The sequence below is a fragment of the Desmodus rotundus genome, chromosome 1 (assembly GCF_022682495.2).
Source record: "Desmodus rotundus isolate HL8 chromosome 1, HLdesRot8A.1, whole genome shotgun sequence".
In the NCBI taxonomy this organism is placed as follows: Eukaryota; Metazoa; Chordata; class Mammalia; order Chiroptera; family Phyllostomidae; genus Desmodus; species Desmodus rotundus.
In genome coordinates this window covers 18,453,407-18,465,823 of record NC_071387.1, presented here as the reverse complement: position 1 = coordinate 18,465,823, position 12,417 = coordinate 18,453,407, and the positions used below count along the sequence as shown (strand labels likewise).

The window sequence follows — 12,417 nt, the reverse complement described above, 5'->3', positions numbered from 1 at the left end:
ATAGTCTTCAAAAGAACCTCCTCATAATCAATCCTGTTCTACCGCTTCACAGTACAAAGCAGTTTCTTCATGTCTACCTAAAAATATGCCAGTCTTTAGTTCATTTAGTTCATTTAGAGTAGCTGAGTTATGTCCAAGGTATACTACCAAAAGCAACACTGCATCCCAGAATAAACCTTATTCCAGCACTGAGTTTGGGATTTGCTTCGCTATCAGCTAAGAGAAGAAAAACCAGAGTGAAATGACTTCTTTGGCGCGACTATTGCAAAGAGCTCTGATCCAGAAGCTGCCCCTCACCGGTGCTATTTACAGACCCGCGAGGTCGGGCTGGCTTTCGTCCAGATTCAGTGCGAGAGTCGAAATGTGACGTTGGCTGGCTTCTGGCAGAAAGTGAGTATCTGCGACGAAAAGCATTCCTGAAGGGAGCCTCCAAGGGAGCCGCCAGCCCAGGTTTGGGCGTGGAGGGAGGGTCGACTGAAAAGCCGGATTTCAGCCCACGAGGTCTCTAAAGCACGACTCAAAGGGCAACCCTGCTGGCAAGGGAATGCAGCGTTGTGACGAGGAACCCTTTACAGGCCCGGAAAAAGCAAACGTAACCGCGAACGCACACGCGCAGGATACCGATTGTCAATGCAGAGCCCAGGAGAGGGGCGGGCCAGAGTTGTCTTTTACCGCGCTTGCGCAGAGGATCGGTTTCCAGGGCCAGGCAAGGGAGAGGACAACTGCGTGCGCAGGCGCACTCAGCAACCTCCGGCTGCTTCCGTAGCCCATTCTTTGCAGAGCTCAGGGCGGGGCCTCCGGGGCGTTGTCTGGGGCGGGTCTAAATGCGGAGGGAAGAACCGCCTCTCACTATCTGCCTGCTGCTGCTGTTTAGCCACCGACCTTGATCTACGGAAATCATGTTACCCAATACCGGGTAAGGGCTTGGGGTCAGCACAGGGAAAGACCGGGCGGCAGAAGCCAGCGTGGATGGTCGGAGGGGCCTGGCGGCGGTGGGAGGGTTAATGAATCTCCTCCACGCTGGACGCAATGTTCCTAGAACTACGTTAACGCATGAGAAGTAACCCAAAGTTGTGTATGTCAGGGTGGCAGCCATATAAAAACCTCTTCCACAGGTAAAGGATCCAGAGTGGGCTATCCTGCCGCCCGTAGGGCCGGCCCCACCTGGGATTGAACAGTAGCTTGTCTGGATGAAGGCACGCCAGTTCTAGGTGAAAGGTCACTGGAACACTTGTGCGCCTCATGACTGTCCTCTGGTTCTGAACACTCATTCTGGAATAATGAAATAATGGCGTTTTTAAAAAGTGACTTTCAAATTAGTAACAAACAAAACTAACCTTAAAGTACAGGTATTTTTGAGGGGGGAACTTTTTTTCACTTTAAAAAGATTTTTGTGGTAAAATACACCACGAAATTTGCCATCTTAACCATTTTTAAGGGTAGTATAATTCAGTAGTGTTAAATATATTCACATTGTTATGCATCCAGTCTTTAGAACTTTTTCAACTTTGAAAACTCTGGCTATGCTTCTTAAACATCTCTTTTCCCCTTCCCCCCAGCGCCTGGCAACCACTGTTCTACTTTGTTTCTATGGAGTATGGGTGTATTGAGCTGAGTGGCGTTCCAATATGTAATGTGCTTTAAACATACTCATGGCCAAAAGACTTAAAACAGCTCGAACTTTTGAGTGTCACTTAAGTGATTTTCGTCATCCTTAACTTCTCCTTCTGTTGCTTTCTGGTATTTTTCCTAAAGATAGGTTCATTTATAAATATATTTGTATATCGCCCTAAATACATACTACATTTTAAAATTTTTTTGTTACATTTATTGGAGTGGCATTGGTTAATAAGATTATGTAAATTTGAAGCATACTATTCTATAATCATCCTCTGTGTATTGGCATTGCACACATCACTTTTAATGGTAGCAAACTCTCTTCTGGGCCTTGCTGTTTTTACCTAATATGACTTAGGACACACATATTAAATACATGTAGCCCTTCTTCCCTTTTAGTGGTTACATAGTATTCTATTGAGGTAGCATAATTTATTTAACCAGCTCCCTACCATTGGATGCCAGATCATTTCCAATTTTTTTGTTACTCCATCTTTGCTGCAACGATTATCCATGTATTCATCTGTTTGCACATATTTGAATGTATCTATATGATACATTCCTGGAGGTGAGGTTGCTGGATCAAAGAGTACATTTTGATAGCTAATACTAATAGCCCTCCAAAAACGTTGCACATCCAAAGGGGTGAATGAGCTTTCCTAACCCAATATGTTGGCAAACAGTAAAATGTTCAAAAATAAAAATGAGGGGGTTGTTACTGGAGTCTAATGGATGGAGTCCAGGGATGCTGGTAAGCACCTTTTAACGTCAGTAGTGCAGAGATTGAGAAATTCTGGTTTAAAGCCATTTTTGTATCTTTTTCTTTGCCTGCTTTACACAATAAGGTTTTTGATCTCTGAGAGCTCTAGTTTAAGAAATTCATTCTATGTGTTGCCAATAATTTTCTCAGTATTTTTTTTACTGTGTCTTGACTTTGACTATAGTATTTGTCATGCAGATAGGTGTTTTATAGTCAGAGTTATCAGTCTTTTTAAAGTCTTTTGTGTTTTTGTGCAAACCTCTAAGGCCATCTTAAATCAACATTTTTTTTTAAATGATAAGTATTCATCTAGTATTTTTATGTTTGAGGGGTTTTCTTTGGCTCTCAAATTTTTCATCCACTTGAGCTGAAATGCTGTTTTGCATAGGCTGTTGGCATAGGAAGTGAGTTATGAAGCCCACATCATTTTGGTTCAGGTGACTGGCTGTACAGTTGTCCCGGCACCACTGACCAACTCGTTACCTTTTCCTTTCTGTTAGAAACTGCACCTCTATCTTATACTGAATTCTTGTATGTATAGGGGTCTGATTCTTTAAATTATATTGCTTTAATCTGTCTCTACATGCACCAGTATCAAGCCATTTTAAATACTGTACTTTCATAAAATGTTTTAATATTTTGAAGGCTAGTTCCTACCTCATTCGGATTTTTTTTCCCCCCGGAATTTTCCTGGTAATTTTTGGATGTTTATTTTTCAAAATGAACTTTAGAATAGCTTGTATAGTTTTTGAAAAGTGATTTTTCTCTTTAAAAATATTTTCAAATTTTATCACCATGATTCTGATTTTCAGGTATCAGAGAATTGTGGTAAATTGTAGTGTAGCTTATTTCTGCATTAGCAAGTTTTAGCCATCTGTGTACTGAGAAATTTTCCTTCCTTCCCTTCCTCCTCCCTCCCTCCCTCCTTCCCTTCCTTCCCCCACCTACCTACTTTCCGTCTGTCCTTCCTTCCTTCCTTCCTTCCTTCCTTCCTTCCTTCCTTCCTTCCTTCCATTTATGTAATGAGGATCCTCTGCCAACCCCTAGGTTCTAATGCCTTAAAGCTGGAGGAGTTTCTCTGTAGTAGAGACCCAGGGTTCATGTTAAGAGGAGAAGCCGCTTTTGCCTTTCTTTCAGCAATGCCTGAGACTCTGAATGAGGAGGAAGATGTCCTTTGTTCTATTGAGAATCAATCTAGCTAGACTGGAGGTGAAGAGAAAGGGCTTTTTAAGCAATAGTTGGGACATGATAAACTTTGAATATGGGTAGGTACTGAACAATATAGAGCAATTGTTGTTAATTTTTTTAGCTGTAATAATGACATTGCTATGTAAAAGTTAAAGATGCATATTTAGAGGTGAAATTATATGACCTCTGAGATTCGCTTTCTTATAATCAGTCCAAATTTTGATAATTGTTGAATTGTTAAAAATGGGAGCTTATTATACTGTTTTCTATACTTTTAAATATATTTGAAATTCCATAATAAAATTTTAATGATGTCCTTAAGTGTCTTTGCACTGATGGTTTATTGGTTGTAGGGGAAAGAATAGTAATTATACAGTGGAGAAATAATAACATGATTGGATGATCAAAATTAATATCACCGTAAGTACAGATGGACATTGTGTGCTTCCAGGTATGATACACTGTGGACACTGTATTTCATATTCTGGCTGGGAATAAATAACCTGGATCTATCATGAGGACATAACAGCTGAATCCAAAGTGGGAAGCATTCATTTTTAAAAATGAATGGCACTACAGTCTTCAAAAAGTCAATACGTATCATAAAAGATAAGAGAGTTGCAATAATGGTCTAGATTACAGAAGACTGAAAAGATATGACAAGTAAATGCACTATCTGGTTCTAAACTGGGTTCTGTACTGTAGGGCAAAATTACTCTAATGGGCATTACTGCCTCCATTGACAAACTTGAAGTGTTGACAGCATGTTAGATAAAAGTAGGTATTGTATCAATGTTATAGTTACTGAAGTTGATAATTCTATAGTGGTTATGTAAAATAACAGGCCATGACATGACATATTCAACTTACATTTACGTAGTTTGAAAAAATAAGATATACAGAAAGAAAGGGAGAGAGAGAGTGAGCATAAATGCTGAAGCAGGGGGGTCAAATGTTAACAATATATGAATCTGGGCAAAGGATATATGTGTTTTCTTTGCACTATTTTTATTCTTGCAATTTTTCATAGAAGTCATTTACATGGGGGGAAATGGGGACAACTGTAATTGCACAACAATAAAAAAAGGGGAAAATATTTACAAATAAAAAGTTAAAAAGAATGATGTACCTGGGAACAAAGCCAGCAAAAGATGTATAATACCCTTCTATAGAAACTTTTACAATTCATTGAAAGACTAAAGAAGACTTAGAGAATGTTACCATGTTCATGGATTGGAGAACTCATTGTCTAAACACGTGTCAGTTCTCTCCAAATTAAATTATAGATTCAACACAATTTCTATCAAAATTCCAACTGGTTTTGCTTATGCAGTTAGCTAAGCTGATTCTAAAATATATGTGGAAAAGTGAAGGTTCAAGTATAGCCACGAATTTGTTCTTGAAGAAGAACAAATTGGAAGTATTTATCTTATTAGTTACTGGGGGGTGGGGGGCTCTGCCCACAGACCCTCCACCCCAGCATCCCCTCAGTCTGCCCCAATGAGAATAAGTCTACCAAGACATGATCTGCTTGGGGAGGAAAGTTGGCCGCTCTCTTAAAGGAGAAGGGCCTGGAGCCTGTTCCTCAGTGGGCTTTTATTGGGTTCAATTTGCACAAGAATACAGGTAAAGCTCATCAATCATTGTCAGTCAGTAATGATCAAACAATAGATAAGGTTAAAAGAACTCTGAGGGCTTATTCTTAGTCAGGGTCAGTTAGCTAAAGGGCTATAAAACTTTGGGAAACAAACTCATTTCATGCTTGGACCTTTAATAGAAAATTGAGGACGTTCTTAGCAAAGCAGGTTTCACAGGATTTTATGTACTCTTAGGTCTGATCACCCTGGGAACCGCCCATTCCTGCCCAGGGCGGCCCCACCCTCTGGCATTGTTTCAGGCTTAAATCAGGCAGGGGAAGTAAGGCAGCCAAGAGATTCTTGCAGACAGAATGAGGACTCAGGCTATGTCAAAGCTGAGGGGCGAGGGTCCATCACCCCCTTTTTCTATAGCCCCCCCCCCAGTCCTTCCCTGTGGGCCTTTTTCATGACAATGCCTGTCTTAGGTCGTCCCTCCCTTGAGGAATCCCACCTGTTATTGGCTAACCAGTTATCCGCCTGGGGCCAAGCAGGGTGAAGTAAAAGCGGGCAGAGGTGATGCCCCTCCCAGGAAGATAAACTTTGTCTCCTTAGTGGCTTATGGTCCCAAGGTCCTTTACTCAGCCTATGGGTTACAGCTTCTGAAACCAGGCAGGGCAGTTCCCAACAAGTTATCGGGACTGAGAAAGCTATTGTAATTAAAAGAGAGCCTAGAAACAGATCTATATATTTTGGGGGATTTAGTCTCCAACAAAGCTGGCATTGAAGAACTGTGAGAAAGATGGGCTTTTCAGACTGGGACAGTTGGTTATTCACATGGGAAAAAATGTAATTGGATCCCTACCTTAATATACAAAAATTCTAGGTAGATTAAAGATCAACATTTAAAAGATAAACCATAAAACTTTTGAAAGACAGCAATGGTTTATTATTATTCACAGTTTTGGGGGGTTGAGTGGTTTCTTTTGCTCTACATAAGTTAAGATCATTCATATGGCTGCATGTAGCTGGGTCCTTGGCTGGAGCCAAACTGTTCTAAATGGCATCTCGCCCTGCAGGTCCTCTCTCTCATGGCTTCTCATTACATAATACTCTGTCCCTGTTCTTTGCAGCATGGCATCTGGCTTCCAAGAGAGAGAAAATGGAAGCTGTCAGTCATCTATAGCCTGGGCTTGGAAATCCCAGATAGAATATTACTTCTATCACATTCTGTTTCTTTAAAAAAGGTCATATAGCCTCACCAGACTCAAGGGGAGGGGGGAAATATGCTGCCCTGATAGAAGGAATGCCAAAGGATTTATGGCCATGTTAAGTCCACAACAATGTCCTTTAATCTAGCAGTTTCACCAGTGAATACACGTGCCCTAGAGAAACTCTTGCACAAGTGACGGGAAGAAGTGTACAAGAATATTTGTCACACCATTCTTCATAACACAAAAAAACAAAACTGGAGACTATCCCCAAAGTCCATAAATAGTAGAATGAATAAATAACTTATAGCACATTCATATATGAAATACACATTAATTAAAATAAGTGTAGCTATTTGTACCAACATGATTAAATCTCCAGTGTTTTGTGAAAGAAGCAAATCATAGGATAACATTTATTATATGAATCTGTTATATAAAGTACAGAGCTAGGCAAAAGTTAAACAGTGTATTTTCTAGATTATGGTTAAAACTTCTGTAAAGAGCCAAATGGTAAATATTTTAGGCTTGGTGGGCTAGAGGCAAAAATGGAGCTATTATGTAGGTATAAGAGATGTATATATATGAGATATGTGTGTATATCAAGAGAAAACCAATTTCTACAATATTTTTTACTAGTGAAATTCATAATAATTGCAAAATAATTATTTTACAATTAATTACAAAAATAATTAATTGCAAAATAATTACAAAATAATAATTTTTGTAATACAGATCTACTGATGGAAAGAATGAAATTCTTTTTGGAGAGTGGGGCAGAGTGTAGTAGTTTCCTAGGGCAGCCATAACAAAGTACCATGAAGTACTTTGAGTGGCTTAAAACAGATATTAATTCTCTCACAGTTCCGAAGGCCAGAAGTCTGAAATCAAGTAGTCACCAGGGCTATGAACTCTCTGAAATTCTGGGTAGATGAATATTAGTATATTAGTGACCGTTAGTATATCCACACAGTTGTGCAACCATCATGGTAATCAATTATCTTACCCCCAAAGGAAACCCCACAACCCTTAGCTGACAGCCCCCAACACCTCCCACCCCCAGCTCTAGGCAGCCACTAATCTTTGCGTCTCTATAGATTTGTCTATTTTGGGCACATCATGTAAGTGGAATCATACAATTGTGTTCCTTTGTGACTGGCTTTTTTCACTTAGTATAATGTTCTCAAGGTTCATCCACATTGCAGCACTTATTTTTATTGCTGAATATATTCCACCCTAAGGATATACCACATTTTATATATCCATCTATCAGTTGATTGACATTTACATTGTTTCCACTCTGGCTGTTATGGACAGTGATGGACATCCATTGAACAGTTATTTGCTTTTAGATAATTTCTTTTAAGTGGTATGTATTTATTGTGGAAAATTTGAAAAATGCCAAAGAATGTGAAAAATATGATAGCCCTTGCTGGTGTGGCTCCATTGGTCAGGGAGTTTTCCTGTAATCCAAAAGGTCACAGGTTTCACTCCTGGTCAGGGCACATGCCTAGGTTGTGGGTTTGGTCCCTGGTTGGGGTGTGTATGAGAGACAACCGATCGATGTTTCTCTCTCACATTGCCGTTTCTCTCCCTCTCTCTCTTCCTCCCTTCTCTCTATCTAAAATTAATAAGTATGTCCTTGAGTGAGGATAAAAAAATGATAAAATTTGTTCATAATCCTACCACTTAAAATAAGCTTCATCAATACTTTTTTTTTGGAAAATAATACATGTTTATGTAGTTTATTAACTTCTCATTTCTCTTTAAGATTTACTTTTCATTTGAGCAGATTTTGTTTGCCAAATCACTGCAAGACTGGCCATCGGCAGTTGTAATAAATAATTTATAAATCACGTGCAGTGGGTGTACAGTAGCGTTATTAGCTAATCAGATGGGGGAGGGGGGTTCAGAGAAAGTTTCACAGAGGAGGAAACATGTATTGCAAAAACATGCATATGTTTCTTACACTGGTAAGTAAATAAAACATTGAGGTTTCTAATAAGGCCACATTTGTTCTGTTGTAGGAAGCTAGCAGGATGTACAGTTTTTATCACAGGCGCAAGCCGTGGCATTGGCAAAGCTATTGCATTGAAAGCAGCAAAGGATGGAGCAAACATTGTCATTGCTGCGAAGACCAGTCATGCACATCCCAAACTTCCAGGCACTATCTATACTGCTGCTGAAGAAAGTGAGTGAATGTGACAATGCTATTTCATGAACTGTCCTCACCGTGATGTCACTACATAGGGAGTTTGCTGGAGAGTTTAATTATAGGTATTTGAAAGCTACCCTAAAAATAATTTTATCTGCTTAAAATATTTTGTCACCTTAGGCAGTGATTGGGAACTGTTTTTCTCCCCCAGCACTTTTGAATGATATGAGAGACTGCCATTAAAACTCATGTCCCACGAGGGCAGTGGTTCTTGGGTCTGAGCAGAGAATGGGGGAGTGGAAATAGAGAAGAATGTGAGAGGTGGATGAAGTGAACATTCTGCAAATACTCTCCATGTTTTTATTCCCTATACCACTTGCAAATTATTATTTTAACACTTTCACTTTACAAATTATTATCGAGTGCTTACATTCAAGGCATTGTGCCAAGCACCGTACCTGGAGGGAGACTCAAAAATTCAACTTAGTTGAGATTGCTGGTTCTGTTAGTTACGTTAATAGCATCGTGGTTATGTTAGGGGAATACCTATGACGTATTGATGAGTGAAGTGGTGTCTGGGATTTATTTTAAAATATATCAGCAAAAAACAAAATGGGGTTGGACATAGATAAATCACACTGGCTACACATTAACAATCATCGAAGATAGGTGATAATTTGTGGTAGTTCATTATACTGCTTTATATATTTAAAAAAAATTTTAAATAAAGTTTTTTAAAATTACCTTCCTTTTTCTGCTTTTTAATAGAGTTTTTAGATTCTGCTTTGTTTTTAATGGAACTGGTCTACCTAATGTGAAGCTGGATATGGATTAGTCAGTCTGTCCTACTACAGAGTAGAGTCCCTGGTTGTTATAAGACATAGTTATTTATATTGGTTTTCTGAAAATAGGATACTTATTTCTTTTGACTCTTATATCAGAATGAAAGGTTTACTATTTGCATGCTTTAATGCTCTCTCTGTTTATTCATTGTAGTTGAAGCTGCTGGAGGAAAGGCCTTACCATGTATTGTTGATGTGAGAGATGAACAGCAAATCAGTAATGCAGTGGAGAAAGCAGTTGAGAAGTTTGGAGGTAGTGCCTTTATTCTTATTGACTGCTCATAAAATATAGGTGCAACCATAATTTTAATTGAATTATTCAGTTTTTCTGAGTCTTTGGAGTATAACCAGAAATGAGTATTGTTCATACAGAAATGTATCTTAAAAACCTTTTGATGAATATTTTTGATTTGCTAAGAATTATTTTGAATAATATAACAAGTCTACCATCTAGTATAAAGCTAGGACCTTGACAATTACTGACATCTAACCAAAACTAGTTCCCCAGATCCCATTCTTTTGCCTCTTTTCAATTAACATAATCATATATTACATATGGGAAGGACTATGTAGAAGATGCAGGAATAATCATATGAATGAGTTACTAAAACAAACTTGATCTACTCTGGTGATTTGCCTGAAATTGAGACTCTGGATCTTTTCTCTTTTCCCAGTTCCCCAAACTAGGAAGGAGCTCTTTTATTTAGTAAGGGCCTTAGAAGGGAGGGAGACCTGCGTGCTTGGAAGGAGGGCAGGCCTTGGAAAGATGCTAGAGAGGAGGGGCAGCTTTAAGGAAGTTAACCTAGGGTCTTGGAGACAAGAAGGACTGACCAGGAGGCAAGAGAACAGAAAAGAAAGGAAGCTACAAAGCTTCCTTGTAGTTCCACATGGAGCTCTGGTGATTGGCTATCTCCGTGGTGCCAGGGAAAATCATTTTGGTGTTTGTGACATCACTACTTAGTCTTATGCTGGTGTATTGGTTAGTCATTTTCTCTAAAAGAAGTATTTGTGAGCCAACTTAGGGTTCAGTTATACAGAGTAAATGTTTTTTTATTTCTTTTTTGTTATAAAGTTTGAATTATATTAATAGGAACTTGATTTTTTGAAAATAGGAATTGATATCTTGGTGAATAATGCCAGTGCTATTAGCTTGACCAACACATTGGAAACACCTACGAAGAAGGTGGATTTAATGATGAACGTCAACACCAGAGGCACCTACCTTACGTAAGTTAGAGTTGTCGGGAAGAATGTTATAATGTTTGCTCAGAGAACTAGTTGTAAACAGATTTGAATCAGAATAGCAATACAGTTTAAAATGTAGTCAAGCATAGAACTTGCTTGTCTGCCTTATATGTATCTGTCTTACATGTATATATAGAACAGGTGGTTAGGACCTTGGGCTTTAGAGTCAGACTCCTTTGAGTAGGATTCAAGCCCTGTCTACCACCCTTCAGGAGCTGGTATCTGATAACTGTAACTAAGCCTCTTTATAGAATCTGTTTCCTCATTTCTAAAGTGGGGATGATTAAGTATGGCCTAGGATTGGTCATGAAGGTTAAATGTAAAGTTTGTTGTTCTGAATTTTGCCCTCAGACGTGTTTTATTGGGTCTGCAAAACTTGGCTCTGGCAATGTTAAAAAATTTGTTTTTATAATTATCTACATTAAAAATTTCTTTAGTGCCCTGTGGCTCAGTGGATTGAGCGCCGGCCAGTGAACCAAAGGATCGCTGGTTCGATTCCGTTAGGGCACGTGCCTGGGTTGCGGGCCTGGTTCCCAGTAGGGGGCACGTGAGAGGCAACCACACATTGATGTTTCTCTCCTTCTCTTTCTTCCTCCCTTCCCCTCTCTAAAAATTAAATAAATAAAATCTTTAAAAAAAATTTTATTAGTTTCCTCCATGAATAAAAGCAGGAGATTTAGACAAAACCCCAGCTTTCTGGCCTTTCTCGAAAAGCTGGCCACATAGAGACAGCATTCCCACATGACAACAGCTGGTATAGCTGAGTAGCAGAGTATCACTGCCGCATTCGATGGAGCGTGAGCTCCATTGTGTTCTGGATGCTGAGGACAGGCTGAAAAGTTACCACTTATTATTATATTTGCACTGTTGTTTTTTATATTAATGAGGAAAGTAAAATATTTCTCATACCCACTTCTCTTACCTGAAGTGGGAAAGTGAGACATATGCCAAGAGGGCCATATGTTCAAGTAAAATGAGGGGCAGCCTACTTCTTTGTAGATGGGGCATGTTTCTATCAATTCAGTATGTAAGGTATATCTCTATTGAATCGAAAACACAGTGAGTCCAACCATGGTAAGAACTATGGCAAACATACAGAAAAGATAGCGATGAAAAACGTAATGTACTAGAAAAGGGACTACCATTTCAATAGGGTTTGTGTATTTTCGCATAAAATAAGCAATGCTGCTGTGTAATGCAGTTACGTGTGACCTGAAGACTTGATCTGGGCATCATAATCTTTTACAGCTGGTAACTGTGTGGAATAATTTTGATTGAATATAAACACTTACTTAAACAAGTGTTTAAAAATATAAATCTAGCCAGGAATACTATTGCTCAGTATATCGAATTAAAGTTTAGAAGGTCATGGTTTATGAAATAGTGAAGTCGTGTGTGGCAGTTTCTATTTTAGATAATGATGCCACAGGTAGAAATATTCCACCCACCTAGTTATATTTATTTAGCATCAGGAGAATTTTGATATGATTAAAAAATTTAATCATAGGTACCATGGACATGAACATTAGGAAATGGCTTGTTAAGTATTGAGAAATATCTTAGGAATTTAATGTAATTTGTGAAAATTAATAATCATAACTATAGGCAATGCTGCTGTAATAGTCAGTGTTAACTTTATACTTATTAAAAACTCAACTATTGTAGAATTGTTACACGGAGGTTCAGTAATTGTTCATTCTTTTTTAAAAAAATATTTTATTTATTTTATTTTTAGACAGAGGGGAGAGGAGGGAGAAAGAGAGGGAGAGAAACATCAATGTGTGGTTGCCTCTTACCTGGCCCCTACTGGGGACCTGGCCTGCAA

General features: G+C 38.7%; 1 protein-coding gene across 1 annotated transcript in view; it reads left to right on the top strand.

The window, feature by feature from the left end:
- The first annotated feature begins 785 nt into the window (after positions 1–785).
- Positions 786–12,417, top strand: part of HSDL2 (hydroxysteroid dehydrogenase like 2) — a 60,762-nt gene continuing 49,130 nt past the window's right edge. The window contains exons 1-4 of the mRNA XM_024562189.3: positions 786–916; positions 8,378–8,541; positions 9,502–9,600; positions 10,460–10,574. Coding sequence (XP_024417957.1) covers positions 900–916; positions 8,378–8,541; positions 9,502–9,600; positions 10,460–10,574 — 395 coding nt within the window. The 5' untranslated portion in view covers positions 786–899. The remainder of the gene's footprint in view (positions 917–8,377; positions 8,542–9,501; positions 9,601–10,459; positions 10,575–12,417) is intronic.